Source organism: Bufo bufo, chromosome 3, assembly GCF_905171765.1.
Source record: "Bufo bufo chromosome 3, aBufBuf1.1, whole genome shotgun sequence".
NCBI classification, from domain to species: domain Eukaryota; kingdom Metazoa; phylum Chordata; class Amphibia; order Anura; family Bufonidae; genus Bufo; species Bufo bufo.
This window is the reverse complement of record NC_053391.1, coordinates 596,097,509-596,124,174: the sequence shown is the minus strand read 5'-3', so window position 1 is coordinate 596,124,174 and position 26,666 is coordinate 596,097,509. Positions and strand designations below refer to the sequence as shown.

At 45.4% G+C, this 26,666-nt stretch overlaps 1 protein-coding gene across 1 annotated transcript in view; it reads left to right on the top strand.

The window, feature by feature from the left end:
• Positions 1–12,580: 12,580 nt before the first annotated feature.
• LOC120993939 (transmembrane protease serine 12-like) overlaps positions 12,581–26,666 on the top strand; it is a 48,625-nt gene continuing 34,539 nt past the window's right edge. Inside the window, exons 1-4 of the mRNA XM_040422400.1 lie at positions 12,581–12,680; positions 13,406–13,601; positions 19,373–19,638; positions 24,596–24,738. Of these exons, the coding sequence (XP_040278334.1) occupies positions 12,581–12,680; positions 13,406–13,601; positions 19,373–19,638; positions 24,596–24,738 (705 nt within the window). The remainder of the gene's footprint in view (positions 12,681–13,405; positions 13,602–19,372; positions 19,639–24,595; positions 24,739–26,666) is intronic.

The window sequence follows — 26,666 nt, the reverse complement described above, 5'->3', positions numbered from 1 at the left end:
CAGATACAAAAACAGGGAATATAACAAATACAAACAAACGTGACACTTAACTTCTGTAGAGATGGAAGAACAGGAAAACCAGAGACGACCTCACACCAGCTCAGCCAAACCCAAATGAAGCTATCTACCGCATAGTCAGAAGGGTGGGGTCAGACTATAAAGGGTGGACCACTGAGCAACAGCTGAGAAAAGGGAAGTGGTCATTAAAGGGGTTGTCCGAGTTATGAAAAAAAATAATATAGCACTGAAAATCTGATATATAACTGAGCTAAGCAAGTTTTATGCAAAAAAAATAAAAAAATTTCCTCATTTCCCTGGTTCTTTTCTGGCCCTTTGTTTACATGCAATAAAAACAATCTCTGCCCCTCCCCCTGCACTGCTAAGGGAGTGGATACAAGAGCTGCCCTGAGTGACATGTCTGCCTGCTGGGAGACTCTGCAGCATGTTGTATGTGTAGGACTACAAGTCCCAGCTGCATAATGACACTGCTAAGGGAGTGAATATAAGTGCTGCCCTGAGTGACATGTCTGCCTGCTGGGAGACTCAGCAGCATGTTGTATGTGTAGAACTACAAGTCCCAGCTGTATAATGACACTGCTAAGGGAGTGAATACAAGTGTTGCCCTTAGGACATGTCTGCCTGATGGGAGACTCTGCAGCATGTTGTATGTGTAGGACTACAAGTCCCAGCTGCATAATGACACTGCTAAGGGAGTGGATACAAGAGCTGCCCTGAGTGACATGTCTGCCTGCTGGGAGACTCTGCAGCATGTTGTATGTGTAGAACTACAAGTCCCAGCTGTATAATGACACTTCTAAGGGAGTGGATACAAGAGCTGCCCTGAGAGACATGTCTGCCTGCTGGGAGACTCTGCAGCATGTTGTATGTGTAGGACTACAAGTCCCAGCTGTATAATGACACTGCTAAGGGAGTGGATACAAGAGCTGCCCTGAGTGACATGTCGGCCTGCTGGGAGACTCTGCAGCATGTTGTATGTGTAGAACTACAAGTCCCAGCTGTATAATGACACTTCTAAGGGAGTGGATACAAGAGCTGCCCTGAGAGACATGTCGTCCTGCTCGGAGACTCAGCAGCATGTTGTATGTGTAGAACTACAAGTCCCAGCTGTATAATGACACTTCTAAGGGAGTGGATAGAAGAGCTGCCCTGAGAGACATGTCTGCCTGCTGGGAGACTCAGCAGCATGTTGTATGTGTAGGACTACAAGTCCCAGCTGCATAATGACACTGCTAAGGGAGTGAATACAAGTGCTGCCCTGAGAGACATGTCTGCCTGATGGGAGACTCTGCAGCATGTTGTATGTGTAGGACTACAAGTCCCAGCTGTATAATGACACTGCTAAGGGAGTGAATACAAGTGCTGCCCTGAGTGACATGTCTGCCTGCTGGGAGACTCTGCACCATGTTGTATGTGTAGAACTACAAGTCCCAGCTGTATAATGACACTTCTAAGGGAGTGGATACAAGAGCTGCCCTGAGAGACATGTCTGCCTGCTGGGAGACTCAGCAGCATGTTGTATGTGTAGGACTACAAGTCCCAGCTGTATAATGACACTGCTAAGGGAGTGAATACAAGTGCTGCCCTGGGTGACATATCTGCCTCTCCCCCTGCTCTGCTAAGGGTCAGGGAGTGAATACAAGTGCTGCCTTGAGTGACATGTCTGCCTGCTGGGAGACTCTGCAGCATGTTGTATGTGTAGGACTACAAGTCCCAGCGGTATAATGACACTGCTAAGGGAGTGAATACAAGAGCTGCCCTGAGTGATATGTCTGCCTGTTAGGAGACTCAGCAGCATGTTATGTGTAGAACTACAAGTCCCAGCTGCATAATGACACTGCTAAGGGAGTGAATACAAGAGCTGCCCTGAGTGCTGGGAGACTCTGCAGCATGTTGTATGTGTAGGACTACATGTCCCACCTGTATAATGACACTGCTAATACACATAGGATCTTCCCCCTACCTTTTTGTGTAATGCTCTCTCTAGTATGTCAGATCATGTGCCCAGAATCGTCTCCTCACTGCCTGCAGAGCTGTGCAGCTGCAGGGGTTAAGAATCCTAGCAGAGAGTAGACGGCAGTGAAGAAGGGGGCGTGGCCAGCACAGTGACGTTTCGTTTACAGGCTTGTAAACGACCTTTATCAGAGCAGGAAGAGAAGCTGACATCACAGGTCATGTGACCCTCAGTGAAATCTGAGAAACCAGCCACTGGAGATAAAGTGAGTGAATTGGAAAGCTGTTATATTTGCTTAGTTAGGAACATAGAAAGAACAAAAAAATAACTCGGATAACCCCTTTAACCCTATCAACACTGAATAAAGAGAAATCAAGGAGGCAGTTAGATTCCTCCACGCTCAGCCAGTCTCTCTGATCTCCTGACACCAGTCACCTTAGGGACCGTGACAATAAGTGTCTGATTGGTGGGGTCCATCCACTGGCACCCTTGATGATCGCAAGTCTATTCCCTTGCTGGAATGGGGTGGCTTTTTGTCTGATTACTCATCCTCGCCACTTTGCATCCTGATAGATTTATTTTAGTAAGTACTTGCATTCCTTATGTAATAACAATTCTGGAGCATCTATTATTATGACTCTATGATGTGCCATTTCTTTATTATTCCTGCTAAAAGTTATCAATTACCGTATTTTTTGGACTATAAGACGCAAAAGTGAAGGAAAAGTGGCAATCTGTCTTATAGTGTGAATGCCAATGACCGCTTCTATTATAGCATGGGGAGCGCTGAGAGAAGCGATGCTCTGCCTCTACTCACCCTTCCAGGTCCCGCTCTGCACTGTGTGCTGTCAGGACGTAGTGCACATAAGCGCGCACGATGACTTGATGCTGTGCGACGTCAGGTTACAGTGCAGAGTGGCCAGAAGAAGACCAGGGAGGATCTGCAGAGTGGCAGTTCCGTTCAGAGCAGGAGAGGTAAGTTTATTTATGTTTTTTAATTTCTGATCTGAGGTCTGAAAGGGGTCTGAGCTTAGGCTAATGGGGGTCTGAACCGAGGCTAATAGGGGTCTGAACTGAGGCTGATGGGGGTCTGAGCTGAGGCTAATAGAGGTCTGAACTGAGGCTGATGGGGTCTGAGCTGAGGCTGATGCGGGTCTAAGCTAAGGCTGATATGGGTCTGATCTTTTTAAAGGGGTTTTCCATGTTATAGATATTGATGATCTATTCTCTGAGCTATCAGGTGAGCTATCTGATTTTTCCATATATTTCCAAATAACAATATAGCCATGTGAACATAACCTAAGAAGCTCTAGTCTGGTGGCATACCTTCAGTTATGGAGGGTGGGAAAGGAGGGTTCTTGAGCTGAACTCTTTCTTTCTGTTCCCGATGTAAAAACACTGCATTTTCATGCAGCCACCACTACGGTGAGCTCAGTGCATAGGGATAAATACAGCTTCCATTGTAGACAAGTGGTAGCTGCAGACAAACAGCTGTGTAATAAGTGAAGTGAAGCTGGACTGGATTTCAATCCTCATTTATGCCAGTAAACTGGTGTAAATGACAGTGAACCAATGGACCTGCCACACCATGTTCCAGCCCCACCCCTGCCACTCCCCTTTTTCAGAAAGTGGCAAGGGTGGCGTAGAAATGCAACTTGCACCCAAATTTAGGCACAATCGCATTCATAAGGTTGCAAACTTTGGGTTTGCAATTTTGTTACATCAATTTCTGGCATAGAGGATCATATTAAATTAACTGTCACCCGCGATGCTACGGAGGCTCACTCCCGTCGCGGCCTACTATTGGCTGCCCCCCATTGCCGAATATTTTGATGAGCGTGACAGGGAGATGCAGTGGTGGCTGTGCGGGCATCAGAAGCGACGCCGGTGCCGGGGAGTGAGGTAAGTACAATCTGTGTGAGGGGCCCGGGCATATGGGGGGCATTATAGGCAGGGCCGGCGTCAGCCCTGCCTATAATTGGTGGTGCAGTGCACCCTCCCCCCCCCCACCCCAGTATTAAAAACATTGGTGGCGTAGTGTGCCCTCGCCCCCCCCCCCAGTCATTGGTGGCGCAGTGTGGCCCCCCCAAACCATCAGTATTAAAATCATTGGTGACGCAGTGTGCCCCCCCAACCCCCCCCCCCCTCCAGTATTAAAATCATTGGTGGTAGTGGCCACAGAGTCCCCTCCCCTCCTCCTCATTGGTGGCAGTGGCAGCTTGTGATCGGAGCCCCAGCAGTGTAATCCTAGGGCTCCAATCGGTTACCATGGCAGCCAGGACACTACTGAAGCCCTGGCTGCCATGGTAATCTCCCTGCTGCTGTGTGCAGCAGGGAGAGTGTGAGGTCCTATTCACCCTCATAGAGCTCTGTTAGGGTGAATAGGACAAGGGATAAAAAGATCCCAGGTTCTAGTCCCTAAGGGGAAAAATAGTTATTAAATAAGTAAAAAAATAATAATAATAAGTTAAAGAAAAACACCAAAAGTATAAATCATCCCCTTTCCCAATTTTACATAAAAAATATATAAACAATAAATAAATAAACATATTACATATCGCCATGTCTCAAAAGTCCCAACTATTAAAATATCAAAAATATCTCCTATGCGGTGAGCGCCATAGCAGAAAAAAATAAAATAAAAACCGTGCGATTCGCCATTTTTTTTTGTCAACTTGTCCCCCCCAAAAATAGGATTATGTTCGATTATGGGCCGGATGTTCCATAAAATGTGGAATACACGCTGCTTTTTTTGTGTTTTATTTTTTTTGCGTGGTATCGAGTATCGCAATACTTTTTTATGGTATAGAAATCGAATCAAAATTTTGGTATCATGACAACCCTAGTCTGCTGCAGCCTGCCCTGCTGTGCTCCAAATAAAAATATCATATTGATATTTATTGGGCATTGGGGGCACAGGGGCATAGTGCTATCAGTGTTCATATTGAAATTTATTTTCATATTCAATGTCTGTTTCTCTTTAGAGGGTGTACAGTAAAAACTGAATACTGAGTAGACCTGAGGGATTAAAAAGTAGGGGTATAAGGATTGATTCCCATATATCCGCTCTGTAGCGTGTTCTGTCTATTGTATTTGGCAACATCTATAACACATGCAGCTTCATTGCCGTGTCTGTTGTGCAAAATGCCCAAGGGCCCATGTGAACCTGGAGCTGGCACTGATTATAGGGGTTGGATGACCCCTTTAATACACAAAACACAATACAGGGTAGATCTACTGTTCACCTGTTAGAAGGTGCACAAAGGTCCCTTTTATTAAGCCTCGGACTCGCCCACAGGAGTACAGGTGAATCCCCCGGTGGGCCCCTTGTCTTCCACCCCCTGCGCAAGTGGCACATAACACAGTAGACTTATTACATGGGGATGGTATGTCTATTTATTTATTTAATTTTATTTATTTTACACATTTATATAGCAGCTCTATATAAGTGTGTAAAATAAATAAAATCAATAGACTTACTGCACGACATATAGATAAGTGTACAGCACCTCAACCAGTTCATATACCCAGTGTATTATTATAGACGCGTTCATGTGGCTGAGATGACTTATCGGTAGAGAACAGCCAGTGTCCTCCTTTGCCAGATCCCTGCCTTCTCAAAGTTGCTGCAGGGACCCCACAATCAAGCATCTTGCAGCGTCCTGCTGCTGTGCGAGCAGGGGATATTTGGACGTATCCGTATGGTAGGTCCCGTGAGGGTTGAGACCCCACGTTGTGCCTGGTACAGCCATTTTAGGTTATAAGCACCTTTGTGTGTAGAATCGGTGAATTTCTCTGTGTGAGACTACCATGACTTCAAGGTCGCTCCTCGCTAGTAGCCCCTCCAGTTTTGTACCTAAAAGGAATTTGTACAATTATTAAAAGGATAAGTCCTTGACGAACACCCACATTTAAGATTAAGGGGATGCTTCAGGCGTATAGCCAAGAAATGCTTATTTCAGATTGTGAGTTATGATGTAAATGCTTAATTATGTCTTATTTGCCTTATAATCTCTGCTTTCTGTCAATAAAGTTTAGAGAAACGTGGTACATGGCATTGAGCGTGTGTATCAGTTATTCTCTCTGAGTACTCATATAATTAACTAATTAGGAGTCCACCGCTCATCCGGCATTGGGGTTTTTGCCCCAACAGGTCCGCAAAACGAATTTTACTGGTGGGGCCTACAAAGCCGAGTCCGATGCTTCTTTTATTTGTCTACAGCTTTTGCTGACTGGTGTAACCATTTACATTAGTTGCTGGCATACAAAGGGTCTTTCGTGCACAATCATTGACAAGGTGGATATGAGCTCTGTCCTGTCCTTCATGAGCGCTCATTTATTAATAAGGGTGACACAGGAGGACTGACAGCAGGGGGCGCTGAGGAGCGCATGGTCTTTACGGATTTTACCTCTGTGTCTGCATGCTCCAGCCCAGCAGGCTGAATGACTTCAGTGGAGCAGCGCCGCCTGCTGGACGCTCACTAGATTGTAGCCGCCTGCTAGATTGTAGAGACAAAATGGACACTGCCCTGAGCAGAGTGTATCCATTGTTGTGGGTTGCAGTAGTGCTGGGAAATGAGACTGAAGGTAGGTGTGGAAATGTTCACCCACTGGAAGTCATTAACCTGAATCAGCTTAGTTACTTGTACATATTGTATATACTGTATGTATTATTTTCAGTTCGATGCTAGGTTTGGAATACTGCCCCCATGAATCAGCCAGTAATATTATACAGGGTGGCCCACCAAAAAGTAGCCCCTCTCCAATATCTCCAAATCAAACTACCTAATAGTTGTCCTTAGCAACCAATCAGAGCTCAGCTTTTATATTTTCAGAGCCCTGTAGGAACTGAAAGCTGACCTCTGATTGGTTGCTATGGGCAACTAAGACTGATTTATTATTCAGTTTGAATTCTGATTGTAGAAGGCTATGTGCGAAGCAGATCGATTAAGGAAATGCAAGAGAACTTTGCCGACAAATACCCAAGAACAAAACCACCAGCTAAACGTTGTACTTTGGCCCTTTGCAGACGAGCGAGTATTCCGCGCGGGTGCAATGCGTGATGCGAACGCATTGCGCCCGCACGAAACCCGGACCCATTCATTTCAATTGGGCTGTGTACATGTGCGTTGGTTTTCACGCATCACTTGTGCGTTGCGTGAAAATAGCAGCATGTCCTATATTCTGCGATTTTCACGCAACGCTGGCCCCATAGAAGTGAATGGAGCTGGAACATGAAAGCAAGTGCGGATGCAATGCATTTTTCACGGATGGTTGCTAAGAGATGTTGTTTATATACATTCCGTTTTTTATCACGCGCGTGCAAAACGCATTGCACCCGGCGATATAAACTGAACAACTGAACGCGATCACAGGCAAAACTGAATGACTTTGCCTGAGAAATCGCACATTTTTCACTGAACGCATTCGCAACGCATCTGGACCTAATCCGTACACGCTCGTCTGGAAGGGGCCTTAGAGTCTGGTTCAGAAATGGCATCAAACTGGCTCTGCTGCAAACATGAAGAAACTGAGGCCTCCATCGATCAGGACGGCAGAAGTTGTACATGAAATCTAGCAGCAGATTGCAAGTAGCCCCCAAAAATAAACTCGAAGTCTGTCTCAGCAAGTTGATGTCAGAGAGTGCTGCCATCCCTAAACCTGTACCGAATAATGTCTGTGCAGGACCTGAAGGACGTATAAGTTACTGGACTTGGCTGCTAGAATTGCTGACAGACATTTGGACCCATTGCTGTACTGCATGACGGATGAAGCTTGGTTTCATTTATCAGGTCATGTAAGTTCCCAGAATACCAGATACTGGTCCGCTGTAAATCCCCATCGGACTCATGAAACACCACTTTACGACCAGAAAATTGTCAGAAACACGATAGAGGGCCAAATTTTCATCAAATCAACTGTGAATACTGCAATTTACCTGGACATCTCTGAACATTTCTACAACCAACTAACACCAGGAGGAAAAATGTCCTGCTTTTTCCAACAAGATGGGGCAACATGCCGCACCTCACAGGACTCACTGGCACCGGTTCATGAACTGTGTACGGAGGAGCGAACTGTGAGCAAGGGGTTATGGCCACCACGTTCCCCAGACTTGTCCACATGCGATTTTTATCTGGGGGGGGGGGATTTAAAACAGAAATGGGGTAATTTATCAAACTGCTGTAAAGTAGAACTGGCTTAGTTGCCCATAGCAACCAATAAGATTCCACCTTTCATTTTTCAAAGTTCCATTGGAAAATAAAAGGTGGAATCTGATTGGTTGCTACAGGCAACTAAGCCAGTTCTACTTTACACCAGTTTGATAAATTACCCCAAAAGTGTCCGCTAACAATCCCCATCCCCTGGATGAACTCAAGGAAAACATCACAAACACTATCCGCAGCATCACTGCTGAAGACAGTATCAGCCAACATAATCTGAGGTGCCCAAAGATGCACAGATGTGAACGGGGACCACTTTCAGCATCTTTTGTAACTTGTGGGTAATTAAAAAAAAAATACACTTGCTGGTTCATCTTTTCATACTATCTCTGGAGGTGGGCTACTCATTCGTGGGCCACCCTTTATATATATCTATATTCAGTGCTGCAGTTCTAGCAGGTCTGTGCTTCATCACCCCGGATCTCCATGCAGGGTCCAGTTTTACATGCAAGGGGATCTTCCGATCTTGGTGCTAGAGCTAAACAGAGGATCAGGCCGCAAACTGTTGGCAACACTTGGTTTCAAAGATTTATTTTTCATACAATAAACTTTTTTAAAGGGCATCTGTCAGCAGATTTGTACCTATGAAACTGGCTGACCTGTTCCATGTGCACTTGGCAGCTGAAGGCGTCTGTGTTAGGCCCCTTTCACACGGGCGAGTTTTTGCGCGCGGGTGCAAAGCGTGAAAATCGCAGCAAGCTCTATTTTGTGCGTTTTTCACGCAACGCAGGCCCCATAGAAGTGAATGGGGCTGCGTGAAAATCGCAAGCATCCGCAAGCAAGTGCGGATGCGGTGCGATTTTCACGCACGGTTGCTAGGAGACGATCGGGATGGGGACCCGATCATTTTTATTTTCCCTTATAACATGGTTATAAGGGAAAATAATAGCATTCTGAATACAGAATGCATAGTGATATAGGGCAGGAGGGGGTTAAAAAAAAATTAAAAAAATTTAACTCACCTTAATCCACTTGTTCGCGCAGCCCGGCTTCTCTTCTATCTTCATCTGTAAGGAAAAGGAACTTTGATGATGTCACTACGCTCATCACATGGTCCATCACATGATCCATCACCATGGTAAAAGATCATGTGATGAGCACAGTGACGTCATTAAAGGTCCTATTCCTCAAAGAAGAAGACAGAAGAGATGCCGGCTGCGCGAACAAGTGGATTAAAGTGAGTTAAATTATTTTTTTATTTTTTTAAACCCCTCCAGCCCTATTGTACTAAGCATTCTGTATTCAGAATGCTATTATTTTCCCTTATAACAATGTTATAAGGGAAAATAATACAATCTACACAATCTTGAACCCAAACCTGAACTTCTGTGAAGAAGTTCAGGTCTGGGTACCACATTCAGTTTTTTATCACGCGCGTGCAAAACGCATTGCACCCGCGCGATAAAAACTGAACAACGGAACGCAATCACAGTCAAAACTGACTGCAATTGGGAACCTACTCGCACAGGTTTGCCGCAAAGCATCCGGACCTTATCCGGACACGCTTGTGTGAAAGAGGCCTTAGTCCCATGTTCATATGTGCCCGCATTACTAAGAAAAATGAAGGTATAATATATTCAAATGAGACTTTAGGAGCAACGGGGGCTTTACCATTACTCATAGAGGCTCTACTCTCTCTGCAACTAAACAGCATAACGTTTGGCCCTGTCGGTCAAAGTGCAGAGCTTCTAGGTGTAATGGTAGTGCCCCCATTGCTCCTAGAGGCTCATTTACATATGCAACGGGCGCCTCCACCTAGGGCCCTCTATGTAATGTGACCCAGGTGTAGGAATGCCGAGTGGTGTAGTGAGGCCCAAAATGTCCCTTTATGTGTGTCACGGTGCTCCCACTTGGATATGGCTGGACCCCAGGCCTTGGCTCCGAAGCAACAAACAGGGGGAATAATTGAGGAATTTGAAAGAAAGATTGAGTCCAGACCTTGTATGTAGTTGAACAGCAGATTTACTTTGGTAAACGTTCATCAGAAACAATCTACAAGCTTTGTCTTGGTCCCAGCAGGCTTTAGCATTAAAACTGGCAGGCAAACTCGACTCTACTACATCTGTTTCTCTCTGGCTCTACTGTACTGACAGGCTGACTGTATAACTCAAATTCTTCTGTCTGCTGCACCTTCTCTCTGTAGTCTGACTCTTAAGTTATGCCAGGGAACTATGCTTCTGAGGCTCTTAAGCTTTGACCTCCATGGCCAGCAGAGCTTAGGGTGCTCTGGCTGGCTTGGGCACATCCAGCAGAGACGTGCCCTGCCACCTTTCCCTAGCAGAGGTTAAGCTAGACTAACTCTCACTGGTCCCCACCCTTCCTGCAGGAAGTGGGACGAGCCCACTCCCCCACAAAGGGGGGTTTGAATGGTATGGAAAGCTCCACTCTCTCAAAGTACAGCTCTGCCGTGTTTGCTGCCACCTGCTGGTGAACCAGGCACATTACATGGGAACATAACAGTTACAAACATTAGAAATGCACAGTGTATAGAACCTGAACAAAATACATAAGATAATGGTTTGTTAGCCCATTAGAGATAGTAGCAGGGTGCAGAAGTGGTAATTCCACTCTCGGGCGTTACACATATATTAAAACATTATTTTTCTCAGCAATGCGGGCACATATGAACATGGGACCAACACAGATGCCTTCAGCTGCCAAGTGCACATGGAACCGGTCAGCCAGTGTCATGGGTAAAAATCTGTCGACAGATGTCCTCACTGAGGGCTGCATGGTGTAGTGATACTGGTCTGTCACTTGTATGTTGGCAGTCAGTACTGAGAGAGAGATGAAGCCGATGAGTCTCACTCTCCCCCCATCCTCTGCCTCTGGACAGTGACTGACAGGTGTCTTTCCTATGCAAAAGTACTGGCTGCCATCCCAGAAGTGACAGACCACTGAAATCAGCGAGTCTGTCATTACAAGCCAATGACAGGTTCCCTTTAAACAAGCATGTCATAAAAAGGCAGCATGCCTTCACTATGCCATCTTTCTCCAGAGTATGCAGGCAGTGTTGGACTGGGGTTCCTTGGGCCCACTTTGGGATCAGAGTCTGGGCCCACCAGAGGATCCTCTGCTACTCTGGTGGGCCAGTCCGAACCTGTATGCAGGCATATCCAGCTACACAGTTTCAAGGGAACTTGACAGCTCATGTCATATCAACTGCCCACAGTACTTTTGCAATATGCTCATGGTGCACCAGAAGTGACAGTACTTTTGCAATATGCTCATGGTGCACCAGAAGTGACTATTGTTCTCTAACTTGTAAATCTGCAGAAAATCAACTTTAATCCTTGTTCTCGCCATACTGCTTCAAGTCAAGGAGGCCGGCGCTTTCATCCTTAAAGTCAAGCTTCCCATGCCAAACCCACCACGCCCTCAGCCGCTTGATTGACGTTCCCTAGCTCAGGAAATGACATCATCCGACCTCCTCAGATCCTGCGCAGGCTCTGGTTGCATTTCCAGCACATGCCCAGTGACTTTTGGGTGTAGAGCCCTGGGGTCAAGGCTTCACTGCACATGCACCGCACAGCGGGAGAGCTCTTCTCTGGAAGTTGTGGTGCCTGTGCAGTGAGGCAATGAAGCTAGAGCTGACATGGCAGGATATGACTGTCAATATCCATCAGCCAGCCACTGGCCGCAGCAGTGACCCACCTCAGCCAGTGATTGGCTGAGTGACATTCACAGCCATTTCCTGCTGTATCGGGAGGTCAGCAGGAAGCGGGGCAGTAGCTGAATATACAATGGGTGAGGATCGGATAAAACGTTTCTATTCCTAATAATTCCTAATAATTGGCCTGTGTAACTGTGCCACTGATCAACCAACAAATAAGAAAGATTCTTGTTAGTCGCACCGTTCATGTAGCACAGGATATGCTGCTGACAATGTGCAAAGTGAATGGGGACAAATAACCAGAATAATGATTGTTCATCTCCCTTTCACTTTAAGTCTGGCTGTGTGAGGCTGGGTTCACACCTGAGCATATTCGATAAGCGCTTTTTGAGGCGTATTTTGGGGCGTTTTTGTATTTTGGAAACGTGCGTAGTACACGTGTTTGTGTGATTAATCCAATGAAAAACTACCACAATACGCGCAACAATACGCCCCAAAGAAGCTCCTGTACTTCTTGGGGCGTAGGGCGTTTTACAGCGCGTTCATACGCGCTGTAAAACTCTCAGGTGAGAACCATGCCCATAGGGAAACATTGGTTTTTGCCTGTTGAGCGTTTTACAGCGCGTAGGAACGCACTGTAAAACGCTCAGGTGTGAACCCAGCCTAAAAGACACTTTAAACAAGCGCCAACTGCTGTCTGTTGTAATTAATCAGCTCTAACTTATTGTTCGGCATCAGCCTGGTTTTGTTTCGCCTTCTTCTGGAGCAGCGATGCCTCATAGCGGGTTCCTGGGAAGGTTGTTCCTGACAATCTGCCAGGGTAAAGTTGCAGCCGATCACCTGCCGAGCCTGCGAAACACTCATTCATCGGGTAAAACTGTCGTTTGTGTAGGCAAGTAAATTATCGTTCCCATGCAGCAGATCATGCTGTCTAAGGCTCCATTCACACGTCCGTGGTGCATTGCGGACCCGCAAATTGCGGATCCGCAACACACCCGCCCGGCACCCCTATAGAAATGCCTATTCTTGTCCGCAAGCTGCGGACAAGAATAGGACATGTTCTATCTTTTGCGGAGCTGTGGACCCGAAGATCGCTGCCGTGCTCCGCAAATGCGGATGCGGACAGCACACTGTGTGCTGTCCGCATCCATTCCGTCCCCATAGAAAATGAATGGGTCCGCACCCGTTCCGCAAAATTGCGGAACGAATGCAGACCCATTTGCGGACGTGTGAATGGAGCCTTAACAGTGATCTGCTGTCCAGAAACAATGATTCTGTATGAGGATGAGCAACCGCAATATCGATCCCTCGTTCTCATACTGTGGAGGTGATCGCTGTAAATGCAGCGCTTCACCCCAACTGAACAAGCAGCCAGTTGTCAGGAAGGAACGCTTCCTTCCTGATAGTCGGCTGCTCCTCGCCCTGTGTAAACCCGCCGTTCCAATAATTTGCACAGCTATCTGGTCTTCTAGGCTTTGCTTGCGCTGCTATACACCATTTGGTAGAATATTTGAAATACATTTGGAAGAACTGCACCTTGTACAGCGGACTTCTTAATCTGGTCATGCTTTTCTGCTAACTTTCTATCCTTTTTAGTTTGTGGGCAACGTCCTCTGGTCGATACGCTTGGATCCCGCATTATAGGTGGTCATGATGCACTTCCAGGGGCCTGGCCATGGCAGGTTAGCCTGCAATATTTCATTTTTGGACATGGCTATAAACACGTGTGTGGTGGATCCCTTATTCACAAGCAGTGGGTGATGACCGCTGCCCATTGCTTCATAGGAAGACGGTAGGTATTATCATGTTATTGCTTTGTGTTAGGCCTCTTGCACATGGCCGTTCCGTGCATTGGGGACCGCAATTTGTGGTCCCCAATGCACGGGCACTATCCGTGTGGCTGCAGCAACGGATCCAGACCCATTCAACTTGAATGGGTCCGTGATTTGTCCGCACCGCAAAAAAATAGAACAAGTTCCACACCTCCGGATTGCGGATCCATTCAAGTGAATGGTTCTGTATCTGTGAGGTGGTGAGCACACAGCCGGTGCCCGCTGATTGCGGGCCACAATACGGGCAACGGCCGTATTTTCTTTCCGTGTCCGTTAGTTTTTTGTGTTTTTTTTGCGGACCATATGTGGAACTATTAATTTCAATGGATCTGCAAAAAAAACTGAAGTTACTCCGTTTGCATTACGTTTTGTCCGTATTTCTGTTCCGCAAAAAAAACAGAACATGTTCTATTATTGTCCGCATTACGGACAAGGATAGTACAGTTCTATTAGGGGCTGGCTGTTCTGTTCTACAAAATACTGAATGCACACGGACGTGATCCTTTTTTTGGCGGATCCGTTTTTTGCGGAGTGCACGAGCCCTTAGTCTGAGATATAGTTTGCATTTTCTAATTGCACTTTCCTATATCATCTAAATACATTGATTTAGTCCTAAACCAATTTTAAGCTCTGTTCAAATCTGTCTTGGTGACTCTTTTCAGACACCGTGTCGCAGTTTACATACTATTTTTTGTTATGAGACTGATATCTCAGCTTGAATTCCTTTTTTTTGGGATCCCACGAAGGAACAGATAAAATGGAATTACTAACGCAGATGTGAATTCTTAACTGGAACCTGTCACCATGAAAATGCAAATTAATCTGCAGGCAACATGTTAGGCCTCTTTCACACGAACGATACGGATCGGCTCCGGATGCGTTCAGTGAAAGTCGCACCATTTTGCAAGCAAGTTCAGTCAGTTTTGTCTGCGATTGCGTTCAGTTGTTCAGTTTTTTCCACGCGGGTGCAATGCACGTGATAAAAAAACAACATCTCTTAGCAACTATCAGTGAAAAACGCATTGCATCCGCACTTGCTTGCGGATGCAATGCGTTTTTCACTGAAGCCCCATTCACTTCTATGGGGCCAGGGCTGCGTGAAAAATGCAGAATATAGAACATGCTGCGTTTTCACGCAACGCAGAACTGATGCGTGAAAAAAACCCGCTCATGTACACAGACCCATTGAAATGAATGGGTCAGGATTCAGTGCGGGTGCTATGCGTTCACGTCACGCATCGCACCCGCCCGGAAAACTCGCTCGTGTGAAAGGGGCCTTATAGAGCAGGAGGAGCTGAGCAGATTGATATATAGTTTTATGGGGAAAAATTTCAGTAAAACCTGTATTTTCTTCATTTAAATCTCTGCTCATTCTGGGCTTTGAAGTCAAGGAGGCGGTCCTATCAGTGATTGACAGCCTTCCCTCTATGACCGTGAATACAGAGATAGCTGTCAATCACTGATAGGACCTCCCCCTTCAAACCTGAATGAGCAGAGATTTAAATGAAGGAAATAAAAGTTATACTGAATATACTGAGATACCATTTGAAATGTTCCCTCTACAGGATAAGTTGCTTTGGCGTCCTAGGCACATAGGGCATATTGCAATACTGAGCTGTCTTTACATTTGGACCTTTTTCTATGCCTAAAACAGGCCACGGCCACAATTTTAGAACTGGCATGAGCGGGGCGAAGTCACAGATAGTGGCGCAACGGATTAGGCGTATTTCAGCTTAGGCTATTTTCAGACTAGTTTTTGCTGGATTTGGCAGGGTTCAGCAAAAACGCTTACATTTGGCTACTTTCACACTCGCGTTTGGTGCGGATCCGTCATGGATCTGCACAGACGGATCCGTTCAGATAATACAACCGACTGCATCCGTTCAGAACTGATCTGTTTGTATTATCTTTAACATAGCCAAGACCGTCTTGAACACCATTGAAAGTCAATACAGGACGGATCCGTTTTCTATTGTGCCATAGAAAACGGATCTGTCCCGATTGACTTACATTGTGTGTCAGGACGGATCCGTTTGGCTCAGTTTCGTCAGACAGACACCAAGACGCTGCAAGCAGCGTTTTGGTGTCCGCCTCCAAAGCGGAATGGAGACGCAACGGAGGCATACTGATGCATTCTGAGTGGATCCTTTTCCATTCAGAATGCATTAGAGCAAAACTGATCCGTTTTGGACCGCTTGTGAGAGCCCTGAACGGATCTCAAAAACGGAAAGCCAAAACGCCAGTGTGAAAATAGCCTTTCTTATAATACAACCATCTGCATCCGTTATGAACGGATCCGGTTGTAATATCTTTAACCTAGCCAAAACTGATCCGTCATGAACTCCATTGAAAGTCAATAGGGGACGGATCCGCATCCCAGGACGGAAATCAAACCGCAGCATGCTGCGTTTTGCTCTCCGGTATAAGAACGGAACGTAATGCATTTTGGAGCATTCCAATCTGTTCAGTTACGTTTTGTCCCCATTGACAATAAATGGGGACAAACGGAAGCGTTTTTTTCTGGTATTGAGACCCTATGACGGATCTCAATACTGGAAAATATAAAAGAAGGACATTATATCGCTATATGTATATATTACTTATTATCTCTTATATACAGTATATAAAAATGAATTTATGTCTGTCTGTCTGTTCTTTATGCGCGGTCAAACGACTGGACCGATCTGCACCAAATTTGGCACATAGGTACATCGGGTGTCTGGAAAGGTTCCTGAGATATTCCCAAAAAATTAGCCAATAGGAGCTGGCAGCTTCACTCACATTCTAACTGCCATTCACACAGTCACATGACCCTTATTATCCAATAGAAACTCGCAGGTCCTTCAGTCATGACATACATACTTACACCAGGTTTCCATAACGACTAATTTTTTTTCACTGTTAGAGGTCACTGTTAAGGGGGCATGGTGCTCTAGAGGTCACTGTTAAGAGGCAAAGTGCTATGGATGTCACATTGTAAGGGGGCACTCTTAAAGGGGAGGGGCCCTGTGCAGGTCAATGTTAAGGGGGCTGGCTGCTGTGCAGGGCACTGTGGGGGGGGGTCACTATTAACGGGCAGGCGCTGAGGAGCTCACTGTTACAGGGGCAGAATGCTGTGGAGCTCACTGTTAACGGGGTGCTGCTGTGGGAGGGGTCACTGTTAAGGGGGCAGACTGCTGTGAAGGGTCACTGTAAAGGGTGCTGGCCACTGTGGATGTCACTGTTAAGGGGACGAGGTGCTGTAGAGGTCACTGTTAAGGGGATGGGCACTGTGGAGGTCATAGTTAAGTTAACAGGGTACTGTGGAGGTCAATGTTAAGGAGGTGAGGTGCTGAAGAGGTCACTGTTAAGGGGGTGAGCTCTGTGAAGGTCACTGTTAAAGGGACTGGGCGTTGTAGAGGTTACCTTTAAGGGGGTGGGGCATTGTGATTTTAATTAAGGGGCGGGCCACTGTGTAGGTCAGTGTAAAGGGGCAGGGAACAGTGTAGGTCACAGTTAAGGGTTCGGGGTTCTGTGGAGGTCACTTTTAAAGGGGCGAGCCGCTGTGGAGTTCACTGTTAAGAGGGTGAAGTGCTGCAGAGGTCATTTGTTAAGGGAGCAGGCCTCTGTGGAGGTCACTTTAAACGGGGTGGGCTGCTGTGAAGGTCAAAGTTAAGGGGGTGGGCTGCTGTGGAGCTCATTATTAAGGGGGAGAGGTGCTGTAGAGGTCAGTGTTATGGGGAACTCTGTGGATATAATTTAAAAGGGTTTTATCACTTCAGCAAGTGGCATTTATCATGTACAGAAAGTTAATAAGTCACTTACTAATGTATTGTGATTGTCCATATCGCTTCCTTCACTGGCTGGATATATTTTTCCATCACATTATACGCTGCTCGTTTCAGTGGTTACAACCATTCTGCAATCCAGCAGTGGTGGTCGTGCTTACACACTATAGGAAAAAGTGCCGGCCTCTCTGGTGGCTGAGACCGCTGGAGCACACATAGGTTGGTGCTTTTTCCTATAGTGTACAAGCACGGCCACCACTGATGGATTGTAGGGTGGTTGTAACCTTGCAAACGAGCATTGTATAATGTGATGGGAAAATAAATCCAGACAGCAAAGGAGGCAATATGGACAATTACAATACATTAGTAAGTGCCTTGTATTAACTTTCTCTACATAATAAGGCTCCATTCACATGTCCATAATAATGGGTCCGCATCCGTTCCGCAAATTGCGGAACGGGTGCGGACCCATTCATTCTCTATGGGGTAGAAATGGATGCGGACAGCACACAGTGTGCTGTCCGCATCCGCATTTCCAGAGCGCGCCGCCGATCTTCCGGTCTGCGGCTCCGGAAAAAAATAGAACATGTCCTATTCTTGTCCGCAATTGCGGACAAGAATAGGCATTTCTATGGGGTGCCGGCCGGGTGTATTGTGGATCCACAATGCACTACGGATGTGTGAATGGACCCTAAATGCTATTTGCTGAAGTGAGACAACCCCTTTATCCTCACTCATAAACATTAAATGTTTACTTCGCCGGGTCATCCTGCTAGTATTTAATAAAATCAAATTATGAACCTTTCTTTGAAGTGTAGCTGAAGTTCAGTAAAGAGTATCCGAACCTGTTGTCTTGCTCCTATCGGCAAAACACTTCTGCAACAAATCTTACCCTAATGATGGAAACAGATATAACTACAGTACAGACCAAAGGTTTGGACACACTTCAAAGAGTTTTCTTTATTTTCATGACTATGAAAATTGTAGATTCACACTGAAGGCATCAAAACTATGAATTAACACATGTGGAATTATATACATAACAAACAAGTATGAAACAACTGAAAATATGTAATATTCTAGGTTCTTCAAAGTAGCCACCTTTTGCTTTGATTACTGCTTTGCACACTCTTGGCATTCTCTTGATGAGCTTCAAGAGGTAGTCCCCTGAAATGGTTTTCACTTCACAGGTGTGCCCTGTCAGGTTTAATAAGTGGGATTTCTTGCCTTATAAATGGGGTTTGGACCATCAGTTGCGTTGAGGAGAAGTCAGGTGGATACACAGCTGATAGTCCTACTGAATAGACTGTTAGAATTTGTATTATGGCAAGAAAAAAGCAGCTAAGTAAAGAAAAACGAGTGGCCATCATTACTTTAAGAAATGAAGGTCAGTCAGTCAGCCGAAAAATTGGGAAAACTTTGAAAGTAAGGGCTATTTGACCATGAAGGAGAGTGATGGGGTGCTGCGCCAGATGACCTGGCCTCCACAGTCACCGTACCTGAACCCAATCGAGATGGTTTGGGGTGAGCTGGACCGCAGAGTGAAGGCAAAAGGGCCAACAAGTGCTAAGCATCTCTGGGAACTCCTTCAAGACTGTTGGAAAAACATTTCAGGGGACTACCTCTTGAAGCTCATCAAGAGAATGCCAAGAGTGTGCAAAGCAGTAATCTAAGCAAAAGGTGGCTACTTTGAAGAACCTAGAATATGACATATTTTCAGTTGTTTTCACACTTTTGTTATGTATATAATTCCACATGTGTTAATTCATAGTTTTGATGCCTTCATAGTCATGAAAATAAAGAAAACTCTTTGAATGAGAAGGTGTGTCCAAACTTTTGGTCTGTACTGTATATGTCTCAGGCTGTGTTTGCGGATGGAGTGTTTAAAGGGACTCTCTCTCTGTATGCAGGGGATCTCAGAATACACTTGAATTGTTAGTAATACCATATTCCTTTCTTCTCAGTAATCGCAGGGTTTGGAGAGCAGTTTTTGGATTAAATGATATTGTAAATCCAGAGAGCACAAAGCAGACATCTGGAATCAAAAACATTATGATTTACCGAAACTTTGACGCTAACACTTTGGATGGTGATGTCACTCTGTTGGAATTAGCAAATCCAGTGAAATATACAGATTTTGTCCTACCAGTCTGCTTGGCAACACGGACACTGCAGGTAGACCCATTGGCAACGTGCTTTATAACCGGCTGGGGGACAACTTCCATTAGAGGTAATCTGATGAAATTAGATTGAAATTCAGTTTATCGGTTTAGATCATAAATTGCATTATACTTTAATGTGTAATAGCATAAATGTACACAAAATCTATGTCTCAGGTATAAACTGTGATGTGACCCTGAATCCTACATCACCTGTAAGGGTACGACAGTACGGACTGCAGCTGGCTCTTGTTAACTAATGAAGTGCACTGTCTAAGGTTACTTTTATAATTGTGCTAGCAGGGTCCGGCAGGGGAACAGCCTGCCGGATCCATACTAACACTAGCTCATGTGTGACGCCGGAAGTCTTGAAGGCTTTTCATATTCCGCTTTCATATAAATCCTTGGGCCTGTGCCGGCTTTGCATTCTATAAAATCTGTGAATTGCAATATGATCGCCATTAATTATAATTATAATAATAAATATAAATAAAACTAAATACATATTAATGGTCAAAGGATAAATCAACTCATACCCTACTAATGAGGAGTACCTATAGGTGGAGTTTTTTAATACTGAAATGGTGCATGGTGGGACTGATTGTATGTAATGTTATCCATTTTGCATAGGAATGTATGGCTTCATTATATTGCATAGCTTACAAATATAATCTAAAAGAGGGAGTTTACTGTGCAGACAAGCATAATAAATGGTGGGTAAATGTGGCCCGCCTCTTCCCTCCCCCCCCCCCCCTCTTTTTCATAAAGAATATCTACCTTCTTTTATTCTTTGTGATTGTTTACTATGTGAGGTAACATCTGCGACCCCTCCCACAAAGGCCAGCTAAGCGGAGCGCACATTGATGACGCGCATGAGGCGTGGCCATGAGGCGCATGGAGGTGAGCCGGGTGGGGACGCACTGGTATGATGCGATCACTACGTAATCACCATGCACCGACGGACTCATTCCACTTACGTCACACCCCCTTTGCTGCGGCCAATAGAAACAGGGACCGTCAACAAACACGGGGTGTAGCCACTCACGCCCCCCCCCTCTTGCAACATTGTTGAGGGGATTAGAAAAAGCAACTTAGAAACCAGCACCGTACCTGAGAGTTTTAATGTATTGTGGGGTTATTGTTTACCAGAGACCATATTTTAATTGATTTAATAAAGTTTATACCTTTTAGTTTACAATAAGTAGTGCCCCTACAGGGATTTTCGGTCTTGTGACCGGTTGTATATTGACGCCGGAAGTCTGCTTCGGCCTCATTCACTATACTAGGGATGTGAGGGAGATGCGGCTGCAGCACGGCAAACGTGCCGAGAGACGGCTGGACAAAAAATGCAGCATGCTTGCCGTGCTGCGGCCGGACCTCCGGCCCATCCCCATTATAGTGAATGGGGCAGGAGCGGACTTCCGGCGACACACATGGGCTAGCGTTAGTACAGATCCGGCAGGCCGTTCCCCTGCCGGAAGAGCCTGCCGGACCCTGCTAGCGCAAGTGTGAAAGTGACCTAAGTTGGTCTGCATTGTTAGTGGCCGCTTGGCACCTTCATTACCACACAGCCATTAACAATGCAGACATACTAAACAGTGCGCTCTTCATTGGTTAACAAAAGGCAGCTGCGGCACGTACGACTGCCCAGTACATAAATTGTAGAATCTGTTGGATTTGTTGCCAAGACTGAACCAGATGTTTTCATGATTTATGTAGCAGAAAATGGGAAATCCGGATAAAATGTTAGTTTTCTAAATTATTTCCTTTGTAATTTAACATAATTAGATTAACTAACCAGTTACATATCTCCAAATTATTCTGCCCTCTCGGTATATAAGGGTACAATTATGTGCACTTTGCTCTCCTACATCATTGTCTTAATGCAATGGGCCCACTGGCCACGCCTGGGGTATCCCTCGCCCCTTGGGAGGTTTCTACAAAATATGTCCCTCTTATAGAGCAAGTAATCGTGATGCCAGCTGCCGTTAAGCAGCAAGGACTTGGAGTCCCCTTTGCAGATGGTAGTGTTGGTACCCAGGTTAAGATTGGCAGAGTGGTGCAGGGATAAGCTACGGTCTCTGTAGATGTTATATACACGTATCACAGTGTTCCTACCTGGATATCTTTGGATCCCAGACGTGATGTGGTCCGAAGCAGTGCAAAAAGGGGTAGGTGAACTTGGATGATGATTAAGTAGAATAAAGGGAGTGCAGAACATTGAACAATTGCTTTTACTTGGCATAAATGGTAATCCATACAGCTTACAAATGTTATCTTGGTTACCAGCAGGTTTAGGCATGAAGTGGCAGGCAAATCCTCTCTCTGCAACACACTTCTCTCTGCTGAATCTGTAGTGTACTCTCTCAGCTCTGCTAGGTCAGCTGTATTGAGTAGGAATACTTTCCTTTCTGCTTAATGCTGTTGTTCTCAGTCTGTCTCTCACTTTAATCATAGGAACTTATTGTACTGGCTGACTTAGAGGGAGAGCTCAGTCCCAGCAGTGTCTGCTGTTTTCCCTACAGTCTGGAGTACCAGGACTGACTCCTAACTAACTCCTACTCTCTCCTTGGATGAGAGTCTAAGAGAGCTGGAAAGCCAGGTTCCACCCTCTGTAAAGTAGCACTGCCAGGTATGCCGCCACTCGCTGGTAAACCTGATTATTACATGAACAAACCTAAATGCATAAGAGGAAATGCAAAATAGGTGGGGGACTGGAAATAAAGATATAAAATGACACTATTAATGCATTTACAGACAGAAGCAGGGTGCAGGAGCGGTAATGCCACTCGGGGGCGTTACAGTAACTCCTGAGAACAAAGGTCTCTGGTTTTTTTCTAGTGTGCCTTCCACCTTTATGTAAATGGACAGAAACGTCCTGCCTACAAAATATTTCATTTTTTGTAAATGTAAGGCCTCTTTCACACTTGCGTTGTTGGGATCCGGCATGCACTTCCGTTGCCGGAGGTGCCTGCCGGATCCGGAAAAACGCAAGTGTACTGAAAGCATTTGAAGACGGAACCGTCTTCCAAATGCTTTCAGTGTTACTATGGCACCCAGGACGCTATTAAGGTCCTGGTTGCCATAGTAGGAGCGGGGAGCGGGGGAGCGGTATACTTACAGTCCGTGCGGCTCCCGGGGCGCTCCAGAATGACGTCAGAGCGCCCCATGCGCATGGATGACGTGATCACATGGATCACGTGATCCATGCGCTTGGGGCGCCCTGACGTCACTCTGGAGCGCCCGGGGAGCCGCACGGACGGTAAGTACACTGCTCCCCCGCTCCCCACTACACTTACCATGGCTGTCAGGACTTTAGCATCCCGGCAGCCATGGTAACCACTCTGAAAAAGCTAAATGTCGGCTCCGGCAATGCGCCGAAACGACGTTTAGCTTAAGGCCGGATCCGGATCAATGCCTTCCAATGGGCATTCCGGATCCGGAATGCGGATTCCTTAATTCCGGATCCGGCCTTGCGGCAAGTGTTCCGGATTTTTGGCCGGAGCAAAAAGCGCAGCATGCTGCGGTATTTTCTCCGGCCAACAAACGTTCCGTACCGGAACTGAAGACATCCTGATGCATCCTGAACGGATTACTCTCCATTCAGAATGCATTAGGATAATCCTGATCAGGATTCTTCCGGCATAGAGCCCCGACGACGGAACTCTATGCCGGAAGACAAGAACGCAGGTGTGAAAGAGCCCTTAGAGGAAATATTGGCGGGGCTAGAGAGACCAAAAAAATATCAGGGATTGTGTGCATTTAATTGACATATATCCTGTAATATGGATGAATTAATGTATGCGTCCATGATGTCCTTTAAAGTGCTTCCTTGGGTGGTGTTAGAGTTGTTTTTTTATTTCATAGACCTTTTTTTTATCTTTTTAAATTATTTAAACATTTTTTATTTTTACTTTTTTTTTTCTTTAGTTAGGAGGATGCAGGGATAACATGATCTCTGTTACCCCAGCATTCCTCTGTATGCAGATTAATTTAATAGCTACTGGCCATCCATTTGCTATTAGCATTAATCTGTGTACAGAGGAGGACATCATGTCCTCCCAGCATGCTTCTTTCCACCATCAGACTGCTGGAAGCCTGTGACGTCATTAAGCCATCATGGGTTTCCATGGCATCAGCATGAATGCAGGATTGGAGCTTCCTGCGTTGGGGTCTCACTGCTCTTTGAGCGCTGTGTTCTGAGGATAGAAAAACACAAAGCTAGCAAAACACATGCAGAAAGCTACACATCTACTACACATAAAAAAAGTACCCTAATGAACCAGCCTTAGCGCCCTCCTACCTGGGTGCCAACCGCGGGTTGTTTGTTGCTCCCCAGCCAGATGGCTTGGGAGCCTTTTAAGGGGTTGTGTCAAGAAACATATTTTTAATTTTTTTAACCAGCCCCTGGATCTAAATACTTTTGTAATTGCATGTAATTAAAAATTTTGTATAGCCAGTGAGCTATTCAATAAAATACATCTGTATAGCGCCACCTGCTGTTTACTATTTTCCTTATTTCTTGTCCACTTTACTGAGGTGGTCACACGCCCTCAGTTAAAATCAGAACACGAGCAAGTGGAGCAATGAATGGGGAGACCTCTGGTCCATGTGAGGTACAGGGCTGGTTCTAGCTTTGTTAGAAAGAGATTGTCATGTACTGTATGATGTCTGGTTTTCATATTTTTTAGATTAATCATGGCATAATCCATTTAAAAAGGATAACCTGTCATGTCCCCCAACAACATCGGCTCCCTTTATCTGGCCATAGCCACTCCACATACTCCACAGTTTTATGTTTTTCTAGTCCAAACCCCCATCACTCCCAGTTTGGAACCAGCACCAGCGACCACAACTTTGACATTGCGTGCCCTCCACAACATGTCTCGAGAATGGGGGTGGGGTAGGAGATTAGGAAGGGGGGGGAGCAATGAAATCAGTGGATCGACTGCCACTGCATTCAGGTAAAGGTAGCTATTAGAAGGTTGCATTCAATTTCATTCCAAGTACATTGTGTTCCACTTGCAGGTGGAAGATCAGATATTTTACAGGAGGCAGAAATAGATTTGATTCCCACTTCACTATGTAACAGTAGCGGATGGTACAATGGGCTTCTTACTGACAACATGATTTGTGCTGGCTTTGAGGATGGGGGAGTCGACACATGTCAGGTAAGAAGAACGAGAATGGATACAGAAAAATAAAGTAAAAAATAGATGCAGGTTACTTATTTTAGTTGACGTTTTTATCATTGCAAATACAATATTGCAAATATTAGACAAGTGTGAAGAGATGTACGAAGCATATATTTTAAAAAAATATTTTAATACTAAAATAAAATAAAATAGAAATAAATAAACATAATACACTAATCCAGGCTACTTTCACACTCGCGTTTGGTGCGGATCCGTTCAGATAATATAAACGTCTGCATCCGTTCAGAACAGATTCGTTCATATTATCTTTAACATAGCCAAGACGGATCAGTCTTGAACACCATTGAAAGTCAATGGAGGACGGATCCGTTTTCTATTGTGCCAGATTGTCTCAGTTTTGTCAGACGGACACCAAAACGCTGCAAGCGGAATGGAGAAGAAAAGGAGGCAAACAGATGCATTCTGAGCTGATCCTTTTCCATTCAGAATGCATTAGGGCAAAACTGATCCGTTTTGGACCGCTTGTGAGAGCCCTGAACGGATTTAAATGGAACCTGTCACCAGGATTTTGTGCATAGAGTTGGGGACATGAGCTGCTAGATGGCCGCTAGCACATCTGCAATACCCAGTCCCCATAGCTTTCTGCGCTTTTATTGTGTTAAAAAAACGTTTTGATCAATATGCAAATGAACCTGATATGTGTCCTGTGTCCGGAGATGAGTCCAGCGGAAAGGAGCCCAGCACCGCCCCGCGTCCTCCGAATCTCCTTCTTGCTGGCTGACGTCACAGAGCTGTAGCGCCGAAATCTCCCTATGCGCGAGCTAGCGCATGCGTAGTTCGTTCAGGGAATGAACATGATGCCAACAGATGCCAACACTAGCTCACGCATCGCGAGATTTCGGCGCTCCAGCTCTATGACGTCAGCCAGCAAGGAGGAGATTCGGAGGACGCGGGGCGGTGCTGGGCTCCTTTCCGCTGGACTCATCTCCGGACACAGGACACATATCAGGTTCATTTGCATATTGATCAAAACGGTTTTTTAACACAATAAAAGCGCAGAGAGCTGTGGGGACTGGATATTGCAGATGTGCTAGCGGCCATCTAGCAACCCATGTCCTCAGCTCTATACACAAAATCCTGGTGACAGGTTTCCTTTAACAAACGGAAAGCTAAAACGCCAGTGTGAAAGTAACCTAAACTGCGGGCCCTGCAGTTATAAATGATGTGGATCTACACTATACATTTTTTAAATAGCAGAGGAATATATAGCATATTAATTCAACAAAGTCCGTATTGTATCTATAATATTGAGATATATTTGTGTTCACAAGCTGCAGTATTTGTTGATGTTCTATTATATATAAAGTGCTGTCTTCTTTGTATAGTTACATCATCAGAATGTGGTATTTTAGATGCAGTATTTTGGGCACAGAATGTGGTATTTAAAATGCAATATTTATTTAGAGCTACCCTCTCAAACAATGTGACGGATTCTCTGTCAAATTTTAATAAAGTTTATCTACACGCAGGGGATGGAAGGGGTATCTTGTCCACATTGTACAGGGTTCTCTTAGATCTACGAAGCGGTGATAGGGCCCCATTCTTCAACAGATGGGAATCTGACTTGCAGGTCCAATTCACGGAGGAAGATGTGTACATTCTCCCATGGAATATCGTTGGCGGCGCAGGTTAAAGAAAAGAATTACAAAATTATCTCTAGATGGTATTACTGTCCAACCATGCTAAATCATATGTTTCGCTCAGTTTCAGAGCTGTGCTGGAGATGTGAGAAGGATAGGGGTTCTCCATTACACATATGGTGGAGCTGTCCGGCAATTCGTTCTTTCTGGGACCAAATTTTACAGATATACAGTGCCTTGCAAAAGTATTCACCCCCCCTTGACTTTTTTTGTTTTGTTACATTACAGCCTTAAGTTCAATGT